At 41.1% G+C, this 23,826-nt stretch overlaps 1 protein-coding gene across 4 annotated transcripts in view; it reads left to right on the forward strand.

Moving 5' to 3' along the window:
* The window catches only part of ZNF521 (zinc finger protein 521), a 327,831-nt gene that overhangs the window by 248,678 nt on the left and 55,327 nt on the right, over nucleotides 1-23,826 (forward strand). For all 4 annotated transcript variants that reach the window (XM_029231452.1, XM_029231459.1, XM_029231446.1 and 1 more), the window contains 2 exons: nucleotides 4,911-5,042; nucleotides 7,438-7,553. In XM_029231452.1, the coding sequence (XP_029087285.1) occupies nucleotides 4,911-5,042; nucleotides 7,438-7,553 (248 nt within the window). The remainder of the gene's footprint in view (nucleotides 1-4,910; nucleotides 5,043-7,437; nucleotides 7,554-23,826) is intronic.

A 23,826-nucleotide genomic window follows, 5' to 3' on the forward strand; every position in this document is an offset into this window, starting at 1 on the left:
ACTGCAGGGCATTTGATTCCTCTGTTTGGATTCTGAGGGCAGAGTTTACTCTCACTCAGTTCAGAGCTTTTAAGTATGGCCCCTGCCACGTGATGATGCACCAGGAGGGGTTTCTAGCTTTGACTTTAGCCTATAGATTTATGCAGTGGAAGAGGCTGGAGGACCCTTCTGTCCAGTCTCGAGGGTAAGTAAGAGAAGGAGTTCTACTTATAAACCGTTACAAATTGGTCCTTAGTAGTGGCTGCAGTGTTGATCAGATGATTTAGGAGTCCCCCAGTGATTCCTTGGATAACAGCTACATGTAAGTCAACCACTGAACACTTGCTTGTAGCTGCTCTAGATTTTTGTTTTTACTGAAGGAAAAGGAGTATAAACATGAGACACACAGTCTAGAGGCTGCTTAAAGGGTTTCTCTTGTTTAAAGCTTATATTGAAATGTCAGCGTCTTGTGTTCAGCTAACAGTTGCCGTGTTGGAGCTTATAACGTGGGTTGCACTTGAGCACCCGAAGGGTAACTATTATTTTTTCTGTTACAAAACTGACTGATTAATAGTTGTGTTCATCCAGGTTTTATAAATTGGAGAGAGAGAAATGATCATTCCCCTTTGAACTGGCCTTAGACAAACAGATTTTGTTCTTGTAGCACATATTATAGTAAATGATTATCACATTCCCTTCTAAGGCAATGAGGTTGTATTGCAATTATGCATTCAGATTCTTTCCTTTGCAACATTTAATATTAGAGTAAATATTTACATTAGCATCAGTCTCTTCTATGTAGACTTGATTCCTATTTACATTTATGTTCACACTTAAACGAAGATTAACAAATGGGAATAATTATTTTAGCTGAAATTTATATACATATGACATTATTTCTCACTTATACCCAAACCATCTTTAGTCATGCTTTAAAGTGTTCTCATTTATACCCAAACCATCTTTGGTCATGCTTTAAAGTGGTTGACCAGGACAGGAAGTTGCTGGCTGCCAACACATTCTCAGTGGTAAGAGCTTCACTCTTGCCTTTCCTGACATTGGACCCACAGTGCTGGCGGCACGCATGGTCCCCTGCACCAGGATACGAGAGAGGGGTTTTCTGTTTGTTCTGGAAAGGTATGGGTTTATATTGAAAGCTCCATACTCTTCTCATTCAGTGGGTTAATACACACTGTGATGTTTCTCTCTCTCTTTCCATGTGCTAGTTTCTGCTTTCACATGTATTTGGCTAGAATACTTTTCAGTCTAACGTTCAGAATTGGAGTTTTTCTGTACTTCATAATATTGCTCATTTCCTGTCTAACTTTTGGCATTCAAAATTTCAGTGTTGTAATCGATCTTTATTAGTAGGGTATAGAAAAGACAGTGCTTTTTTATTCTTTAATTTTCAAAATAACCTATAAAGGTAAATTATGCTTATTGTAGAAAATCTGAAGAAGATAGATAAGCAAAAAAGAGGAAGAAAAATCTAGACGTTTCTTCCATAGATGCCACCTATAACTCTTAATAAAAAATAGGGCTGCACTAGCCTATTACATTCTTAATGGAATATTGTAATGGTTGTTAAATCAGTTGACTCAGAATCTCTTTTTAATAAATGAGTCAGACTGTATTATTATCCAATTACTGTCAGTTGCTACCTTTCCAGAGAGCAGAAATGGTTACTTTGATGGAATTTTTTAAACTTTTGGCACCTTTAGGAAACAAGGTGAGAGTTGTGGCTTCCTGGGTAAAGTCCTTGAGTCTGAGGCTTAAATTGACCTGAAGCTGGAGGTGTTGACAGTGCGCCTCACGAACATGGACGTTTAATGGAAACCATGGTTACTCTGTACTGTTCTTGAGGACCTAGCAGATAGGAAGAGAGAAGGAGGGAAGCTCAGTTTTTAAAGGAAACAGAGCTTAACTGAGCTTGGCCCCCCAGGACTAAGGGTGTTTTCGAAATTCTTTGAAAATTAAGACACTGCCCTTTGCCACACAATGCAAGTATAGAATGAATGATAGCTGAGTTAAACAGAGACTAAGTATAAACTTTTGAAATTCTTATTATAAATAAGTTTCATTAGTTTGCCATTATTCTCTATCCCCCCCACTTCAATTTTTAAAAGTACAAAATAAATTCTATTAACCAGCTGTAACCATGTTTTGGGTCCCCCTCTCTCTCTCATTCATTATCATTTGACCCTGTGGTGATAAGTAAGTGTGAACATGGGAAAATGAGCAGAGAAGTTAACAACAGTGAGAGAAATGGGTGGGTATGTCCACTGTCTAGGTTGGAGCATCCTGGCTTTTGCTTATCTATCATTTGCTGTGTAATAATTCAGATATATTTTCTGTCTTACTCAAATAACTAGGACAAGTTATTTGTTGGAAAAAACCTCTATGTAACTTAGAAATAAAAGGCAGATAGAACGTCCAACGTTTTTTTCAACATTACAATGTGCTTTTAAACTATAAAGAGTTCTGAAAATGCTGGGTGCTATTGTTATTATCACTGCTATCAGTGCCCTCACAAAGCATGTAATTCATGGGAAAGAAGTCTGCACTAATAATGCATAAATACTTTATGAGCATGTGTCACCTTTTTGTGAATTCACTGGACTAAATTTTGATTACTTAACATTTTGTGATGGAACTTCTCTGTTCTTTGGATAGGAAATAAATAAAAATCTATGAGGACATTTTCCTTATACTCATATAAATATATCTTATTTATTTTCCCTTCTATTATTTTTCCAAACAAAATACTCATAGTCAAGAAAGATGACATCACATTGAAGATCACATTAACGTGCATAATTTACGTTACGTTCATGTAACAGTCAATCATCATCCCCAAGAAAACCCACCAGGCCTATATACGTTCCTTGACAAACGTTGCAAGTTTAAGAATTCTGGAACATATGTGTATAACTTCTCACACCCATAGACCACATCTTGGTTCTTGTGCAAAGCACATAATTTAAAGATGAAATTAGAACTCTTAGGAACCTTCTTACTATCACAATAAAGGTATACAGCACTGAGGAAATAGAAAACATTTAAATTTGGCAAGTATTTCTGACAATTAACTTACTGACCCAATTCCCTACAATAAATAGTGTTTCTTATATTATTCAATATCCAAAATTTTGAAAAATTTTGGTGCCTTTAGGATTAAAAAAAAGAGAGAAAGGAACAGATGAAAAACCTTTGATCTTATATAATCCCTAAAGCTTTTTGTATAACCCCTAGTCATGTCAGTTTGCACAATTAAACTCCTTCTTACATAATTATCATCAAGGAATTTACTGTGCCACCCAAATACAGAGTAGGTTTTTATCTCCTGTGAAATGTAGACAGTACTGGGTGGCTTAATTAGTGCTTTGCTTCTCTTTTTACAAATTCCAATCCTCTGCTTCTAAAGACTCATACTTGCGTGAGAAGAAAGATTAGGAATACAAATAGAGTGATTTTACACTAGTTAGCTAATAATAATTCACTTTGTAATTGGGCCTTTGTGTTGCCAGTAATATCAACTGGTGAAGGACTTCTGCATGCCTGTGGTGTTGAGTAAAAGGAAGTAACTTTGGAGTGTAGACTCGTTACCCCTACAGTGTAAATATGTCTTTCATTCCCTAGACCTAGACTATCTGACACAGATGGTCCTTAGTAGCATTTCTAATCTTTGCAAACAAGAGAAGATAAAAGTATAACTTGATAACATTTCAGGTTAAACTGAAGCCTCCTAGCCCTTACTTTTCCTAATGAGAGTCTTGGGAATAGCCGGTGTATGCCATAGTATGTCTGCTAAGATCATGGACCCTGAGGCCAGGCTGCCTAGGTTTAAATTCTGGTTCCACCAAGTATTGCTCCTATGACTCAGAGCAAAATCAGCTCAACTCTCTGGGTGTCACTTTCCTCATCTGTAAAATGGGAATAATAGTAGTTGTTGTTAAATTCGATGAATTCATGTCTGCAAGCACTTAGAACAACGGTATCTGGAACACAGTAAGCACCAAAGAAGTGTTAGGTTGTTCGTTCTAGTGCTATGGGTTTTCATTTCTTATGACTGCAAATTGAAACAAGTTAGAATAATCCTTAAATGTATAATTTCATAAACATTTTAATGAGGAAAACAACATAAAAAATAATGTTTTCTGTCTATAACACAAACTTTTCATTTTATATAGCAATTGTTATTACATCAAAATATTTTTCTACCTGTTCCTGAGATATCAAAGAAAACTCCAGGACTAGTCAAAAGTGAGCCTGGAGCTCATGAAAGTGCCTTTGGAGAAATACAGGCAGAGTCTAGATCTGAGGGTAAAACCGAAACTGTCTTACAAAATAAAGGGAGCAATGAACTGAGAAGATATGGGGGACTGGGAGTTTCAAGCAAGAAAAAAGAGCATTTATAAAACACTATGAGCATTAATAATATTCAGAATTGCCAGAAAATCTTGGAAGTAGAAAAAGGAAGTCTTCAATGGGAAAACCACTAAAAACCTTATGGTTAGTAATAGAAACCTCTAGAACCTTCTAGATAAACCAGAGGAGAGGCCCGGGGAGAAGCTGTTCACTTTTCTATGGTTCCTTTATTTCAGGACTTTGGAAATACACAGCCCATAAAATCTTGCTAGTTAGAGAAAAGGAGATGCCTCGTTATTGACACCCATTTTACTTTTAAAAGCTTAATAAAATGCATTTTTACCTCAAGATAAAACCTGCCTTGTGGTTATCGTTCGATTTTAAATTCCAGAAATGTTTCCAATTGATATAAATTCATAAATAATGTGAAGTAACCATATATACTACTACACATTTATATTGGGGGCTGGAAAGAGTTTAATGTATGCAGTTATAGTTAACTCACTAGTCTGTCAAAGATGTGATGGGTGTCAACTTTTCTGCTCACGCACTTTCCTTAACAGATGAAGGACTGAACCATGAGTGCAAACTCTGCAGCCAGACCTTCGACTCCCCTGCCAAACTCCAGTGCCACCTGATCGAGCACAGCTTCGAAGGGATGGGCGGTACCTTCAAGTGTCCTGTCTGCTTTACAGGTAGGAAGATTATTTCTGGAAAACTCTGGAGAGTTTCTCAGCCACATCCTGTCTTTCCTACCAGGGCATACTTCCCACTGCTATGGCGTTTTACAGATCTGACTTCAGTTCAATTTGGGAAGAAGACGTTTGATTTCTGCTGATTAGAATTATCGATTGCCACCTACTTTAGAGGCTCAAACGGTCAGGAAGGTGAGCTGTCAGGATGAACAAATGGCATTTCAGGTTCTCTCAGAAGTTTGCACTTTTCCATTTGTAAAATGACATCCATGTTTCATTCACTTTTCTCCTCTCGGTGTTAAAAGGTTAGCAAGGCAAAGGTGGCTTTTTCATCATAAGACATGGGACTAAAAGAAGTACAGCTGTGTTGTCAACACGTCTGTTATTTAAACGTGGAGAATTTTATAACATTCCCTCTATGAAATATAAAGGCGTTATTAAAACCCTCCCCCAATTCTTTGAACTAGAAAACAGATTAAATGAACACATTAGATGAGGCCTTTATTTCCTGTGTCACTGGATTTTTAAAATAGAAGTTGATATAAGTTTACACTTTTAAGAAGAAACTTTTATGAGATGTTGTAGCATTATAGTTTTCGGCAGCAGCAGCAAAAAAAAAAAAAAAGAAAAATTGCAAATCAGAAACTATAATTTGAAGCCCATAGGGGTTGAAATATGATCACACACGTTTCTGCTGCTCCCGCAACAATGACAAAGTTATTTTGGAAAATCCTTTGTGATAATTTTGCCTGTGTCTTGGGCTCATTGGTCAAACCCCTCAAGGCTATGTTTCCTTCTTATTTGTCAGAAAAGGCAAAACAAAACAAAAACATCTCCTCTCAAAAGTGACTTCCTGGTTTGCGGTGTAAAATTCCAAAGCATTGGTATTAACCTTCACTGCATTCAGCCTGTAGATTTCTGTCCTGTAATAAAATAAAAAGAGAGAGGCCATGTTCCTACACAGTTAGCACAAGTAGTACCAGACTATGCTGGTGGTTCTGCCTTTACCATTTGCCTGTGAGGCTTCTTCATTCAGTAATTCCATCAGCCACTCCTTATTTTGGAACTATTTTTTGATTCCTCCAAATTTGTATTTAAAATATTTATGTTTTCACCATAATGTAGTATTTGTCTTAATACAATGAGTCAGGAGTCTGGGTTCTTTATAAAAGCTCCTAGTTAGTCTTCATAAGGAGGACTGGGTCATAGATCTCCTCATGATTAAGACCCCTAATAAAACAGCCCTTTCATGTTGTGGCCAGGAGCCTCGTAAAATGTGCAAAGTTAGATAGAGATTTGTTGCAGATCAGTATAAAAACCCCATTTCTTTTGGTTGATGTAGGTAAGAGACAAAAATGCATTAATCATGAACGGTCTGCCTTTCCTGTGCTGACAGACCTGAATTGTTTTAGTGTATCTTGAAGTAATTTTAGAAAAAGCAATTTAAAAAAAAACAACCTTCCAATATAAAGCGTGTTGGGGGGGAGAAGACATCTGAGCAGTTTTTTAAGGTAATGAGAAATATGATTAAAATGTATGACTCACAAGAACAATATTCTAATATTTTAGGCTGGCTGGCAATTAGAATAATTTTAATGATTAGAGTCAAAGTCAAACACCAGCATCTTTAATAAATCCTTTCCCTGCCTATACAGATTAATATTGTAGATGCAAACTTTTTTAGGTCACAGTGCACTAGGCATCCATCAGAAGTCAGTTCTGCCAACCCAAACACTGCCTCTGGCATATACAATTTAATTATTAATAGTATGTCTCCTAGGTAAACTGTTACACAGTCTTAGGGCCTTGTTTTGTAGTCATTAAAATTGAACATGTTTATATTATTGAAACCCTTGCATTCAGTGTATAGGCTGAGTTGATCTTAAAGTATCCAAAGAGAATTTACCTGCCGTTCTGTTACACATTTATAGACAGTGCCCCAGAGTAGCTGTGGGATATAATTTTTAGCATTAACACATTTAAATAGAGAACTGTTTGGTAGCTATGACTTTAGGCAAATACAGTAAACAGGGTTTTGGCATCTATGATTTCTTAACCTATGGGTTGCTGAGAAATAAGAATCATTTCTGTTCAGACAGTGCTGTGCATTTGACAATTTTCATTTTAAAAGATTTATGGGGGGCAGGGCCTCGATAAACCTTTACTTTGGAGCTGTTTGGGTTCAGTTAGGTGCCCGGTAGAGTGCATCTTAACAAAAGCCAGAGACCCAACCATGAGCACGTGTGACTCACTCTCCCCAGGCCCCTGGCAGTGGTCACCCCCAGAAGGTATGCCATTCATTCTGCCCCGTCTGCAGCTGCTCACAGGGAGTCATGGACGGAGGGCATTTCGGAATGAAAATAACCCCAAGTTCACTCTTCTTTTATCATTGCAGTGTTTGTTCAAGCAAACAAGTTGCAGCAGCATATATTCTCTGCCCATGGACAAGAAGACAAGATCTATGACTGCACACAATGTCCACAGAAGTTTTTCTTCCAAACAGAGCTGCAGGTAATATCCCCATGAGGAGGGCTGGCATTGAACTCAGTTGCTCTTCTTATAGGAAACAAGGGCGTTTTAAATCTGGATTCACGGTATCACTCACCCTGGGCCACCATGATGCTTTGTGTGTACTGGGGCAAAGGGAAAATTAGAGGCCGGATTAACAGACACCAAAGTCATTTTGCCCCTGGCTGCTGTCAATCATAAAAAGAACTAGAACAGGCCTATAATTGGATCTTCTGACCCAGTGTGATAGACTTAGGGGTCAGGTTTACTGGACTGTAGGATCATTCACCTCACTTGTCAGGGCCCATTCTCCCAAACTCTGTTTTATTCATGTTCTGTTCCCACTGGGCTACAAGCTGGATGGATGTCCAGGTTATTGTTGTCCTGAGGGGCTTAAAATTGGAAGGGAGAAGGGAAGAGAAGAAAGAAGCTATACTCTTATCCACTGTGTTTCTTCTACGTAACAGAATAATTATTACTTAGTGACAGCCTTATAGTTGCAAATTTGGCACCCAAAGACTTTTTAGCCTTGAATGTCCCACTTGCTAGATGTGTGACCTTGCACTGGTCCAAAATGCTTCAGAACCTCGGGTGTGAAGAAATAATAGACAGGTGTAACACTCACAGGGCTGTCATTAGGTAAAAATGAAATAACAGGTCTGAATGTAGGGTATAAACTCTAAAATATAATAGAAATGTTTGGTCAGTTTGATTATTCTTAGCAATAGACTGGTGTCAGTCAGAGACCCGGATCCTAACCCAGAAATGTCCCTTATTGTAAAAAGAAAATAAGTCTATTTTTCCCCCTCTTACTTCATCTGAAAAATGGGTCTAATAAATATCTTCATTTTTCAGATGGAATGATATAAGAGTAACATGCCTTTGTTAAATCTTGTTGGTGCCCTTGGAGGAGAATGGATTAGAATTCAAAGTTATTTCATTATTGTGAGCATTATTATTATCAGTAAAGTTATTTAGACTAAAATGGGGTGGGGATGATTTTCTTTTTCCTTTGGTACTGAATTCCCTAAACAACCAGAAGAGGGTCTGATGTGATTGATGTGGTTGAGGCAGGACTAAGGGACCCAAAGCCCCACCCACTCCTTCATCTCCCATCCCACTCTGTGGACCCTGGGGCAGCTTTGGACCTCCTTGGGCTCTGAGGAAGCCATATTTATGTGAATTTTGTATCAAAATAAGGAATTTACAGCTTATCATCTCAGCTTTCATCCTACCAGTGAACAAATAGCAAATAAGGACGTCAGATAAAATATATATGAAAGAATGGGTGATGCTATTTAAGTGTTATAATGTGTCAATGCACCAATGTTAAAGTTGCTCTATTACTTTTCATCACTTCAAAGAAGAATTCTACTCTGTCACATCTGTTTGTGAATTGAATATAGAAGATAGACCAAGTTAGACTATTATTTAAAAGTATACTTCATGAAAGTAACCTAAATTTCTATTGGAAAATATAGTATTCTTATTGCAATAGGTATGGAAGGATAAGTCCTTTGAGTTTGTGAGATTGTAAAGGATATGGCTAGTACACCTAAATGATGCTGTTAATTAGTATGTAAACTGTGAAGCAGAATTCATAGTAGCTTAAAATCAGAGTTGTAGAGATTCTGTGGAGACTGGCTTCTTATCTAACAACGTTCCTGGAAAAAAGTTTGCAACAAATCCACTTTTGTACTATATTAGTAGGTTCTAATGCTACTGACCTGCTGGTCACTTGAATGTCTTTCATTAAAAGAACCCCACACTCCAGCAGTGGTGGCCTGTGGCCCATTGGCAAGCAGACAAAACTAAGCAATTAAGCACATCCTTCAGGACTCCAGGTTTCTTTTATGGCATATTTTCGGGTTTCATGGAATGTACAGTATTCTCTCTTTCCATTACTGGATAGACCAGGGGTTCTCCACCTCTTTGATCTCAGGATGCCTTGAAACAAATTATTGAAGACCACAAAGGGCTTTGATCTATGTGGGTTACTATCTGTTGGTATCTTCCATATTAGAAATCAACATTGAGAAATGTTTTAAACGCAAAAATACACAAATAAACAATTCTACTATAGCTGTTGGAGAAGTTGTATCTTCCAATGTCAAGTAGCCCCTAGAAGATGCCACTGTACACTCATGAGGTAATGAGAGTACAAAGGGCAAACATTGTCTTAATGTTATTGTGAAACTAGTCTTGACCTAACAGACTCCCTGAGAGGATCTAGGAGATCCCCAGAGGTCCCCCAGCCACACTATGAACTGCTGGTATAGAAGACATAGTACCGAACACAAAACTGTTTCTGAGTCTTTAAGACCTTATGAGATCAAACATCTCTCAAAACATTTCTGACTCATTCATTCAAATTGTGATCTGGGCCCAAATAAGACTCCTTTCATAATCCGAAGCTGTAGCCTTATTTTTCCAATCCCACAACTCAGGATCATACATATTTGGCCTTGATGTGAATACTCAGGCTTAAAATGTACATCATTCCTTTGATAAGAACAGTATTTATAGTTAATATGTGATAATCATTACAGCTAATATCCACAGTCATTGAAATATCTATGTAGGTCTGTTTTCTTAAATCCCTAGTAATAACAGTGGCTTTTAGTTTCAATGCATTAAGAAAAATGGATCAGAGTTAACTTTACTTCTAGTTTTGAGACCTTTTTGATTTTTATGATTTGAACTTAGAGGTTCACAGTCCTGTGCGTTTGTCTTCATTACTCACATCACTTTATACCCGTGCTTAGAGGATGGAATTAATATGACTTTTATATATTGATGACTTATTTCCTGCATAGAAAGTGGTCGGGGTAGGTATACAAAAAATACAGTTTTGTGCATTTCTAGATTAAGGGGGGAAATCAAGTGAAATTAAGGTGACAATAGAAAATAAGATCTGTAACTAAAATAATAACAGAGTAGAAAAATGAAGCCCCTTTACCAGCCCACTGTAGTTCATGCCTCGGTATGAAAATTAATGCAGATTTTGAAATTGATCCATGTCATACCACCTAAACTCATCTACATTTTTATGCCACTAACTAGTAGTTCAGAAAGAAGGACTTTTCACAAGAGGCATTTTATAAACCAAATGCCCAAGAACTGGAGATTGGAGCTTTGAAAGCATATAGTTTATTTGGCTCTTACATCAGAGTGAGACTAATAGGGTAGGTTTAGGGTGAGCATTCATCAGAATTGCCCAGGAACATCACTGTGGTGTATCTTTTAATGGTGCATAAACAATTTCATGACCATAATAAGTAATTTACATTTCTTTCACTGTTTATACCCAGTTAAAAACACAAAAACATCTTTTTGAGGATAGAAGTGCTTTGTTGGATATAAAATTACACACACACACACACACACACACACGGAGATGTGTTATTTTCTTTAACATCACTTACAGTACTAGTCAGAATTCAAATAATTCCTCATAATACACGGTCCATCTTCAGGAATCAAGGACTTAGGCATTCTCCTTTGACATCACAGACCACAGCTGCTTTTAGAATTAAGCAAGATGAAACCTCTGTTTCTTTGGGACACTCCATCTAGGACTTGCCGGTGTGAAAGCTATTGTCTTTGCATGACCTCTAGACCTTTCTGACCAGAAGTTCTAAATGCCAGTCCAGGGATGTGTCATGTGTAATTCCTGGCAGGACATCATCTATTTCTTCTGGTAGAGTTTTCCCCCGTTGTTGCAAGGAATTTTAATATACTTCAAAGGCCACCTAGCATGCTGGTAGGGAAGATGTGCTTTGGAATAAGAGTGCATTATTTGAACTAAGTGAACATTTTGTTATTTTAAAAGCAAATGAATATGTTGAATGTTTCACATGTTTTCCTAATAGACCTCAAAACTTTTTCTGCAGAACTTAAGGAAGCTGCTTTGAGAGAAGGATAGTATGGTCCAAGAATAATATCCTACAATGCATATTTGTATCCGAAGTGGTTTATACAGGTGTGGGCAAGTGGTGTGTTTGTAAAACTTCTGTTGAATAGGCCACTTTCTTTCAATACAGTAATTACTGTTTAATTGGTGCCTCTAGAAAAACTACAATTCAGTGGCAGTGATCAAATCATCCTCTTCCAATGTGTCCCCATAGAGACTTCTCTGAGGCATCATGTTGTGAATTTAAGGGACATGGAGGGAATTCCCGCGGTGGGAAGAGGGGGAATTGGTCTAGATGAACTTGAGGCTCTGAGATGCTGGTATTAAGTTCTTTTTGAGTCAGAGATTATTTTGATACTTGGCCTTCCCTTCATTAGTTCATGGATGCAGTATTTTCCACATACAAAATAAAGTAGTGATTTGACATTCTGAGGGATACGCCAAGACTTCTAGCTATCGCTGAAGTTTAAATATGTAATTGTCTCTACAGCTGTTTGATTTTCTTCTCAAATCACTTTCCCACCAAATCAGCCTGATTTTGATGCGTATTTTTCACACCACAGCGTCACTGTTGCTCAAGTTTTATGGTCACATTTCTGAAAGAAAAAATGAATTACTGCATATGGAATGGGACATATAGGACAACAGTACAGCACTGAAATGTGGCTGCTGTGTGGCTGACTGGGTCATTCACTAACTTAGCTCCTTACCTAAACTAGCCTTTTAATAATTGTTATATAAGTAAGTTTGTGTCTCAAAGTATTAAGTAATACATGCTGAGGCATTGAAGAATCCTTGTTGGGAATCCCCTCGGTGTCCAGTGGTTAAGACTCCACACTTCCACTACAGGGGGCACGGGTTTGATCCCTGGTCAGGGAACTAAGATCCTGCAAGCCGCATGGTGAGGCCAAAAATAAAAATAAGAGGTTGAATGTATTAAAAAAAAAAAAAAAGTGAGCCTTTAAAAAAAAAGAGTCCTTGTTAATGGCCAAACCATAGATACCATACTATAGACTGCTATCATCCCTATACCGTTCTGAGGTAAGAAAATATATTTATTAATTTAAAATATTTATAAAAATATAATTTTATCATTTTCAATTTACCATGGCCCCAAGCTCTCTATGACATATCAAAAATAATTAGAAATAAATAATATTTACAGTCTACTAGGAAAGATTTACATATGATTAACTATCACATGAGGTAATATGTGATAAGTTGTTCTAAGTATTCCAAGAGAAACTGTTTATTCTCCAGGTGGGGCAATCGAGAAAGTCATCATGTGGGAAGCATTCAAGCTGGTTTTGAAGGATGGATATGCTTCCGGTATCTGTGGATGTGAGAGAGTTAGCCATCCATAAAATCTCAAATAGTTAATGGTTATTTTCAAAATAGTTTTTATGGGGTTTTTTAAAATTTGTTTTATTTTGCTTTGATTTCTACGTAGGCAGCTTAGTACAAGGGAAAGGGCATGAAGTACAGAGAACAATCACCAGAGTTTGATTTTGGTCACTGCCGCTCACAAGCGATGGACTCTGAGCTTTCGTTTTATCATCTGTAAAATGGGCATGTAGGAGACAACAAAGCATCCTGCCCAACCCCCAGGGTCCTGGTGAGAGTGCAGTGGAGTAGGCGATGTTGAGCCGTCAGTGCAGAGTGTGGAACAGGGAAGCACTGGGTGAGCTCTGCTTCCCGGACCCCCTCCCTCTCCCTAATGCTGACCTCAGTAAACAAAGTCAAGATCCATCATTACTTGGAAATAAAATCTCTATCCCGGACATGTCAGATGTTTCCTTAGTTCTCTGTTCTAGTTCACTGGAACAATTTCCCAATTAATCATACCTTGACATAGTTTCATGTTAATTGGTTTCCAGGTAAAAATTCTTATTTTTAAACATTCATCTTTTTCAAAGGATTAAAGAGTCTCGAGCTTCCTTTTAGTTCTGGTTTTTCTTTTTAGCACATAACTGTAAAACTAAACATTTAAATTTGCTTTCAGAAATGTATTTCAAAACAAGCTAACCCTTCTCCCCCGCCCCCCCACCTCCGAAATTAAAGATGAGTGGCCAAAACAAAGTTTTATCTTGCCCCTCCACATAAGACAAGGTAGGATCGGGATGTAGTGTGGGGAAAGGTTTGTTTTAGTGTTAGCTTGTTTTCATATTTTTCTCGGAGTCAGGCCGAAATTCTCTTTTGCAAACAAGAGGAGTGGAAAAGTGTGTCTTACTGCTCACAGCACATCTATAAGAAGTGCCTCTAAAACTATTTGCCCCTCATAACTCATCTTCTTCTCACAACTTTTCTATATTTTTCAATTGTTTTGTTTTTATTTCTAACAGAGCTTGAAATTCCTTTCATTATCCCCACTCCAGCTGTAAGACTCCAAACCCTGTCCTGCCTTGTCCCTTACCATGTGGTCTCCCTTTGGGACCCTCAGATTGGAACGATTTGCCCATCACCACGTCTGGGCCTGCCATAGCCGGGTTCCATATTGACAGTCATGTGGTGGGGTGTGCTTCCTGCCTCTTCCTAGGTGGTCTGTGCCCCATACCTTGGTTCTCCACAGCCACCGATCCACTGGACCTCTGTGTATCTCCTGTTCTTGGGGCTGAATTCGCAGCCCTTAAACGCATCGTACAGACTCAGAGGGCTGCAGGAGTATAAATTGTATCAAGGGAACATGTGGCTCTGGAACTGGTCCGCTTCTACTCCACCTCATTTCTCTGCTTTGTGGGCCTTCGGGGCTTTTGAAGTAAACTGGTGCTACGGCAGCTTCCACTTAATTTGCTCAGTGGTTAAATCGATCTATCTCTTTTATTTGATTGGATCTCCGGGAACCGAATCGTTTGCATTGATTTATTGATTGGATCTATGTTTTCACCATTACTTGTGATCACTTTCAGCTGTTAATATTGGATAATTCAATCGGGATTGATTGGCCTTACCACTGAAGGCAGAAACTTAATCATATAGGACAAAGAAATAGGGCACGGCTCACCTCAGTTTGACTGTTAGTCTCTCTCTCACCCTCCTTCCTCCCTCCCTGCACCTTCTCTCTTCCTAACATGTAAGCAGTAGTAAAAAACCTATCAAAGCTGCCCTTTTTCTTGAGCAAAGAAGGGAGTTTAAAATTTTATAGCATTCATATGCATCTGAAGATGAGGTAGCTTTATTTTGCTTTTTAATAAAACTGCACTTAGAAATTAAGCAAGCATACCGAAAGATAAACATGATTATCACAATGAACTCATTGGGACTACATGAGTAAATGAGTTTTCAATTACCCGTTTTGTACCAATAAATCCCTAATCCGTGTGTGCATGCTTGGGGGCACAACCTGGGCTCACCTTTTTCTAGATTTGGCCCTCACTGCTTCACCATGTGTCCTACCAGTCACATTTTCAAGAGTCAAGTGGGTAATAGGACCGAAGGAGGGGCAACAGAGGTATCTGCATTAAGCGAAAACCACGTTATTTACATTGAATCATTTCTACAGCGCCCCAGCTCAGTTTTTAAAAATTCTCCATCCATTAATTCCTTAATGTTCATATCGATGGCTGGTTTTCGCTATTAAGAGATGGAACACCACCTCCCCGTTCTAGGACTCATTCCCTTCTCCAACAGCCCTGTTGTTTGCGATCTGCCATTACATTATTTTTTTGTCTGGCCCAGAGTTGACGACAGATGGCCATCTCCGAACTGCCATCAGTGCGACCTTATGGAGCATTCAGCTAGTGTGTACTGAAGAGCACTGCGGCCACTGCTGCAACTCCCTCCCCTCCCCCACCCCCTGGAAATGTTCATCACCTCTGCCACATTCCGCTTTGGCTGGGCTCTGCTGGCCCTGCCGGCTCCTGTGTCACCAAGACAGCCTGCTGCCACAGCACCGGAAGATCTGGCTCTGTTAGGAGCGAGAAACTGCGGGCACAGCCGTCCTGCAAAGACAGCACTCTGTCTCAGCACCTTTGCAGGCAGATCCTTGGGCGAGAGCTGGACCTCCACATTTCTAGAACATTCTGCAATCCGGGGAGGCACGTTGAAGTCCCCCGTGTATTCCTGTTTTAGATGTTTGCTCTACACATGGATCAGTCTCCTCACATTAGCAGAGACACGATGCCAAGAATAGACTCTTTGTGTTTACAAACTTCGATCGGACTCTTGGAAAACACCACTTCCATATCCACCTGCTGTGGCAGTTAGAGAGAAGGTAGTCATGGGCTTCAACGCTCAATCCCCTGAAATGGGCAAAGACTCCACTCCAGCATCCTCTGACCCGTCGATGTGGCAATCCCTTGGCCAGCCGCATGAAGTGAGCTGTTGCTGCACGTTTGGAGAAAGATTGATAGGTTGTTCTTCACTGAGTTTGCTAAGGCCAGGCGGTTTCAGAGCCATGAGTGTGTTTTCAGAGGAATTCACATTTGTATCCTTTATTGTTATATTTGCAGTGAATCTACAGCTCGTAACAGGCTCTGCCCCGCAGCTGTGAAGGAGTGAGTTCCCCTCATTGGGGAGAGAGCAGTGTTCTGTGAAAGCCTGAGATGTGGCGGGTGAGATGAATAGTGCTTAAAAGCGGTGCTCGCGGTGCTGTCATCTAGAACAGCAACTCCGAAGCTTTAAACGGGAGTGAGAGGCAGGGTAAACGAGTCCTTTAAAAGTGGTGAAATTTTAAACTGCCTAAAATAACAGGCCTCCTTCATTGATAACTTCATCGAGGGAGGGAGGGAGGGAGGGTATGGGGGAGGTCACTGGGCAGGAACCGCTTTCCCGTAAGAGGAGGGCAAAGTTTGCAAAGAGGAGGCTTTTCCCTTGTACCCAGCGTGTCTGGGAGGCTGGCGTCTTTCTTTCGTGCCCTCCTTTTGCTTTGATGCGGCCCCTCAGATGGCAGAAGACCATCTCTCGCCGGAAACCCGAATCGCCCATAAAAGGTTTCCTTTTTCACTTGGCCAAAACTTAATTTTATAATTATCTGACTTACAGCACTGGGCACAGCTGCTGAGTTTGTGTGCCTTCTAGACAAATAAAAGGCTGCCGTGATACTATCGAATACCAGCAGTATGCTGAGCTGCGCTTGGAGTTTATAAGGGTGAAAGGTGATTGTGCAGGAAAATAGAAGAGTCTATTTGCCGTGAGCCGGGCACTAAGACCTCATCCCCATACTCAGTTATAATTCATGACAGTACTGGTGGGAAGCCCTCATCCCTCTGTGGAGTTAATGCATCTCCACTGAAGCCTGCTGTGAGCACCCTGCATCCCCGCCCACCATCTGTGCCTTCGCTTGCAAGCCCCCCGCCCGCACTCCTCTCTCTCTCCTCTCTCTCTCTCTCTCTCTCTCTCTCTGTTACTCACTCTTTCCTGAGATCTCCTGGTATTGATATTGTCAGGCGACTAACTGCTTTGTAAAAGTGGCTCTCCAAAACGGGCTTGTCGTTTAACTAGGGGAAGAGCTGGAAGGAACGCGGTACAGTGTTGTTAAACGTCTCATTTAGAAAATGGGCAGGGAAGCAGCAATGGCCTTAAACCAATCGCAGACTCTGGGAGCCAAGGATGCCCTGCCGATCACCGATTCGTACGAGGCACCTGTGGTCCGTGGTGAGAGGCCAGGGATGCAACACAAGGTGGACATTATGACTCAGGTTAATCTTGTTCTGAACCAGAGTTCAGAGTCCGGAGTCGAATCTGAGAAATGTTTGCCCCCTCTATCCAGGGGCTTGGACCAGCTGGTGGCGTGAGCACCAACCCAGTCCCCACAGACTGGCCCCTCTGTGATGTGATGCTACCCACTCTGGGAACCAGAGCTGGTTGCCTCAGGGCTACCTAAAGCCTCTGCTCAAAATGATCAAGCCCTGGGCTTTACAGAACGCCACCTAAAATAGCCGTGGTCATCTGTGTGGTGTGAGCCACCTTCTAAGGCGGAATGAGCAGAGGTTGCTGAACTCCCAAACTCGCTGCGGCCTGGAGCCAGCAGTGGTTTGTTCCCACCCTGTCCCAGCCCCTCGTGCCCCTGCCTCCCTTCTCCCCTCCCCGCTTCTTCCCACTCCCCACTCTGCTGGGAGCCCAGAGGGTGATGGGGCAGGAGGACAGTGTGGGTTCAAACAAAAGATGACCCTGCACCTCCTCGAGCATGGCTGAAGCAAGATTAATGTGTAATGTTTCACAATATGTGCTCTTAACAGAGTCCATTGTTAGTCCTCCTTGAATAAGATAAATCAACTCCAGGCCTGGGACACCAGTATATGAATTTAACAGATGTGATGCCATAGGGAAACTACTGTGTTATAAACTGCAGACATGGCCTTTTTCTATGTCAGACTCGGGCTTATTCCAAAGAGCCTTCAGAGCGCCAGTGGTGAGGTGAGAGGTCACCCACTAAGACGGTAGCACCCACACTGTAATTCAGCCTTGTGTGTAATTGGTTCAGAATCTCATCCTGACGTCTGGCTGGTATCCGTCCCGTCATCTCGCTCACCCTCCAAAGGAAAAGTAGGGCAGGGATGGCTGTACTCAATGTCCAGGTTTTCTTGGGTGAAAGATCACTTGGAGATGACAAAGCTGAGTAGTCAGCCTGAAATCCTGGTTGGTATTTTATTAATTTTGCACCAAGATAAATCCTGAAATTCTGACAAACTCCGTGACAGGTGAAATTCCTTCTTGCAGAATCTGCTCAGCAAGAGGCTGCTCATTTCGTTCTGTTCCGAGGCAGGCAACAGGAGGGCAGCTTTCTAATCAGCCCTCAAAGGACCCCCAGCCGCCCCAGAGTCTCGGGCTGATTGAATAACTCCTGGGCCTCTTCCCCTAGGCCTCCATCAGCGGGAGTCCTGGGGAAGGCAATCTCCCGCAGACCGGCACTGAAGAGAGCTTTAAAGCACCATTTTCTGCTCTCCCGAGGAGCCTGGAGTACTAAGGTAGCCGGACTGCTGATATTTTATGAGACACTGTCAGACGAAGAGCAGAGTAAATGGTTTTTCTCTTCTTCTTTGAGTCACACACTACATCACTGTTGAATTGCTCCCAGAATCTTTTACATTGAAAGTAAGAAATTAATTGGTTGCTAACCTTTCATTCCCCCTCCCTTCTTCCTCGTTGTCTTCCTCCTTTTCTCTTTTCTTAAATATCCACACAGAGGCCCTTTGCTTAACCACAGTTGTAGAAAATCAGTACCATTTGCAATGAAATATTTATAATGACAGAATGAAAAAGTGGATTCATTTTCTGGACTGTAGCCGAACAGTCTGCAACTTCGTGCAGTATTGTTAGGCATCCCTCCTTCCTCCCTTTCATTGGAAGCTTTTTCGAAAACAGGCCACATGTACACTTACCTATGCTTTGGAGGGATGCCTACCAAAACACAGAACCCGTTTCTGGGCTGTTTTTAAAAACAGAGGAGAAAAGAGCATATTTTCATCTGTGTTGCCATGTGGGGGGCACTCAGCTGTGGCCCATAAAGAGGTAGAGAGGATGTGAACCCCGTCAAAAGAAGGAGCGTTGGCGCTGGGAAGGAGAAGCTGGGAGAAGTTTACAAGGAATCCAGGAGCCAGTCTGGTCTGTGCTCCGGAGCGGAGTACAAATAGCACCCAGCAGGCCATAGAGTCTCAGGGCAGGTTTATAAGGGAAATGGGAAGGCACAACAGAGGTGTATCAATAGACATTGATATCAGAGCTCACCTTCTTTTTTCCCTTTAGCGTTTGCTGCCGTAGGCTTTCCTCCCACGTGACCTCATATTCAGAGCTGCCTTCTTTCGAACGAGGGTTGGCTACTGCATTTTTTTTTTTTTTCAGAGATGAAAGACAAAAGGAGTTTGCTAGGACGGTGCAGCGTTGCATTGCAAACAAGCCCGTCTCACAAGTGCAGGGCCGCCACAAGGCGTTCTTGCTTCCTACACGACTTGATTGCATCTGCAGCAAGATGCCTGTGAAGTACATTTCAGTCTCCCAAATAAGTTTTCGCTTACCACTGCACAGACGGGCCCAAAGAGCCGGCCCACGTCTCCTCCCTCCGGACTATGACAGAGCTTACGTCCGCACTCCCACTCCGGGACCTGCTCAGGCTCCCAGGCCAGCCCTCTGACTTAACCTTTCATCTGGTCCCTTGTGAAGGCCTGGGTTTAAGTAGTTAGGGTTGTTTTCTTTTGGTGGTTTTTTCCAAAGCGAGAACAGTTCCAGCAGACTTGAGCATGGGTTAAAAACAGCCAAACTCAAATGTGCAGGTTTTGCTCACTGAATTTGCATCCTGCATTGCCAACTCCACAAGATCAATAATCCATATTTTAGTGTATAATAAAGGCTGCCTGTAATTGAATTAGCTCATTCATTCCATCTGATTAGCCCTGTTTTATTCATGGAGTGGAAAAATAATACAAGCTTACCTTCTCCAACATATCGCATGATGTGAATGTAAAAGAGCCTTCAGCACTGTAAAACAAATTTATAAAGATGATGGAGAGTTAATTTCAGTATTTGTTTATCCTAGGAATAGGAATAATACAAAACACATCATGCTGCATTTTTGTGGTGATAACTTTAACGTTCACATCTACTGTGTCAGTCTGTCCTCCAGTCAGCCCGGCATGAATATCCTATAATAGGTCTCTCTTCTTACCAAAAGCAAGAACGCCTCCTCAGTTCTGAAGGACAGCTGGGATAAACAGTCTTCTGGTATTCGCCTTGGAGAAATCCGCCTTAAGAGATTTCACCCTAAGGTCATTACCTCTTATCCATCCACGGATTACCATTTGCAAGCTTTGTGATTGCCTACTCTCTTCTCTTTGAAGCAAAATCTTAGCACACGTTTGGACCTGGGTGATGAGAAACACTGAACAGGAAAGGAGTTCTTCATCATTGGGACCCCAGGCTCTCAATGCATAGACCAATTTGTGTGTGATGCATACTTGCACAGGGGCTTGGAGGTTTTATACAGGTTTCTAGGTTTGTCTTTTCATTGCATCCAAAAAAAAAAAAAAAAAAAGATTTGGAGAAATGCTGACAGTTCAGCATGAAATGATGTGTGTTCTGACACAAACTGCATTGTAGCTTAGGAATCTAGCCTGAAGTTCTTTTATTGTAGCATCTCTTTGATTCAGGGGAGAAAAAGAATTTTCTTTAAAAGTGTGTGTTTTAGGATGTGACAATCACTTTTCTCCATTGCCGTGCATGAATTCAGCAGAATGTTTCCACTTAACCCTTATTGTTGCTGGCTTTCTGGAGGACCGAGGGTAAGGAGAAAAAAATGTTTTTGCATTAGTTTTTCAACAACTTAGGTGAGTCTGAAATATATACCCAAGTAAATGGGGACTGTAATCGTGGCACGTTCAGAATCAACCTTTTCTGCAGACCAGGAAAGGAGCACTGAATAGCATTCATTTAGGTACTGCCAGATGTATTTCTGCAAGGGGCGTGCCTTGCCGAACCACTTTGGATGATTTTAAGTGTTATTAAGCAGACTTAACAGGGGCAGCTGGCCCTCAGGATAGAAGTAAAGGACCATGGCACAGAAATCCTTGGTGGAGGAAAGTTCCAGGGCAAACCCATCCTCAGAAGGAGAAGCGCCCAAATGCAGACTGGATTTGAATATCTGAGTTAACAACTCTGGGAATATTTCTCTTCCTCTTGGCCAGCTCCTTCTGTGTTGTGGCTGGTTTGCATTTGTGTTTGAAGTGCCAGGCGGTTTAATGAAGTTATTCTTTTATAAATTTTGCAACACTGAAGCAAGCATGAGGGCTTTAAATTAGAATAAGTGCCACTTCTGTGTGGCAGGTTCCTTTGAGGACTGATTAGAAAGAGGCCTCCTGCCGCCCAGTCCTTTCTGCCCGGCAGCGGCGTTGGTGCGTGGGCTTGTTTACAGCTCACCTTTGAATTTGCACGAGAGAGCGAGCGTACACCATGCCTGCTGCCTGGGCCTCTGTTAGCGGAAGCCGTCTTCCTTTCCAGGATCATGTTAAATACTTCACTTTAAGGAGTTATTTTTTTAATTATATTGCTTTATTGTAATGAATTAAAATTAACTTGGAGCAGCAAATTATCTAAGGATGTGAGGGTTATAGATTACTGTCACCATAGCTACAGCTTTGTCGGGGGGGGGGGGGAACTCAAGGGCTGTCTTTCTAGAAGCTCAGTGCACCATGAGGGGTGAGGAGACTGTTCCACAGAGACCGAGAAGCAGCGTCAGAAAAGATGCCCAGGAAATGGGAAGAGAACGGGAGTTTAACGTGTGGGTTTATGAAGCGAATAAAGGCTCTTCTTGGCCAGAGTGCTGGGCAGCTCTGCCATTTTAAGACCTGAAAGCTTCTGGGACAAGAAGAGATGAGGCACAAGAGGGAATCCAAGTGTATGTTAAGACCCAACAAGGTTCCATGTAGAATAAGGGATGCACTTGGCATTCCTGATTCCCTCTCTTCCTGCCTGTGTGCACTGGCTAACAGACGGGTGATTTCAGGGGACGCGAGGCAGGACATTATTAAAGAAATGGACTTGAAGCTTTCTGCAGGACACAAAACATGCAAGGGGGAGGGAAAGGAAAGAGAGCAAGCCAGGAAAAAAGCACCAAACTTAAGTACAGAATTATTTCTCTTCTCTCCAAACCAGGATTATTTTTTTTTTAATTGAAAGTGAGAGACGCCCAAATGGAATTGGGCTTGTGAAATATTCGCATTTTAAAAGGACTTTCTTAGAATTTAAAGCAAGGCCTACTTGGGGCTCCTTCTAATTGCATTCTCCATGCAGGAATATGAGCCCTGGGGGACCCAAAGATCAAAGGCAAACACCAGGGATTTTACCTGTAGAACCCATGCGGGAATGTACCTCTCTCCCGGCTCCACAGCACACACTCATGCCAACATCCAGCATAGGCACGAGTGTACACACATGCACATGTGCACACACACACTCATCCTTCTGCAGTTTCATTATGGAAATTTTGGAAACCAACACATCGTCTTTTCACAGTTCTATTCTTTGTATGTATATTTACTAAAGCAAATGCCCTAGTAGACAAGCATTCGGTTGCCTATGATGGGGAAAGGTTGTTTTCTGTTATTCTTCATGATTTATAACATGTTGAATTACTCTTACTGTGAGTTTACCTCCTAGAGAGTGTGGCAGTGTTTTTACTAAGAGAACTAATACACTACAAGGAAGTGGCATTTCTTTTGCTCTTTGCCCAAGTTCAATAAACTATTCTTCATAATTATTGGGAATTGGTTGAAGGGAATCCTTGTCCATATCAAGTGGAAAAGCAGCAAGAGTTCGTGCTTCCTCCCCCTCCCTAGAAAGGTTACCCTTTGAATATAAATTACTATGCCTTGTGCTTCTCCCATTCTAATCAGATGACCTTTTGAGTCTGGCGGACAGAGTTTAAATCCTAAGCCTGCCAGTCAGTTTTTACATCAATGCCCTGTTCCAACAGCTTTCAGGTACATAACTTTCAATGGATTTCAAAAACAGACGTGAAGTAAGTCATGCAGGCGGAATCTTGCTGCTGATGGTCAGACAACCTAACTTGACTGCAAGATCTTGGGCCAAGTAATGTGACGATGGGTAATTTCACTAACTAAATCCTTTACAAAAAACCTTCTGGGATTCAAAGTCTAAGAGAAAAGGGAGGAGCAGGAAATGTGTAATGTTTGCAAGAGGACAGTTCTGAGCAATTATCAATTTAAGCTCCCATTATTTGCTGCTAATTACTACACGAGGCTGTTAAATATTTAGCAGAAGTTTGTTTAATTGTGTTTGACTTGGGATGGGGCGGGGGGCTTGAATATGACTTGAGCATCATGAGTCAGTGTGTACACCCAGAGCCAGGCAGAGAGGAAATTTGCATTCACCCAAGATGAACACATTTCAGTGTCAGCCAAGCCTTCTTTTTCCTTCATTCCACAGATTTATCTTTAAGGTATCTACAATTAGAGCACGAAGAAGGGGCACTGTTCACGGATGTAAAATTGGAAGGAGGTCATTCTTAACCTGGTTTACAGGTGTTCTAGTTTAGAAAGCACCAGTGTGATAAATTAAACATTACAGGGGGAAAAATTAAAGCTTAGCAACAACTGGCACATGGACACATCTGTCTGTGAAGCACTGACTTAATCCCTGAATATCTTATTAGACTGTATTGCCTATCAAAGCCTTCTGTCCCACAATGCGCTGGATCCTGCAATTCTAGAATCTGAGCAGAATCTTTAAGCTCTGGCCTCTCATTTTTGCTGGCTCTCTGCAGTTTGATTTAAATTTTCCGTTGCCTCCATGCGTGTAAACAGGTAGCTCAACTCATTATTCTCTTTTAAAAATAAACTTTGTACTTTTAATGTATTTCCCAGTGGCTATTTTGCTCTTTTTAACCTATTCTTCTAATTCGGCACCTTTTTTTTT

Source organism: Monodon monoceros, unplaced genomic scaffold, assembly GCF_005190385.1.
Source record: "Monodon monoceros isolate NGI ecotype Baffin Bay Population unplaced genomic scaffold, NGI_Narwhal_1 Super_Scaffold_1, whole genome shotgun sequence".
Classification (NCBI taxonomy): Eukaryota; Metazoa; Chordata; class Mammalia; order Artiodactyla; family Monodontidae; genus Monodon; species Monodon monoceros.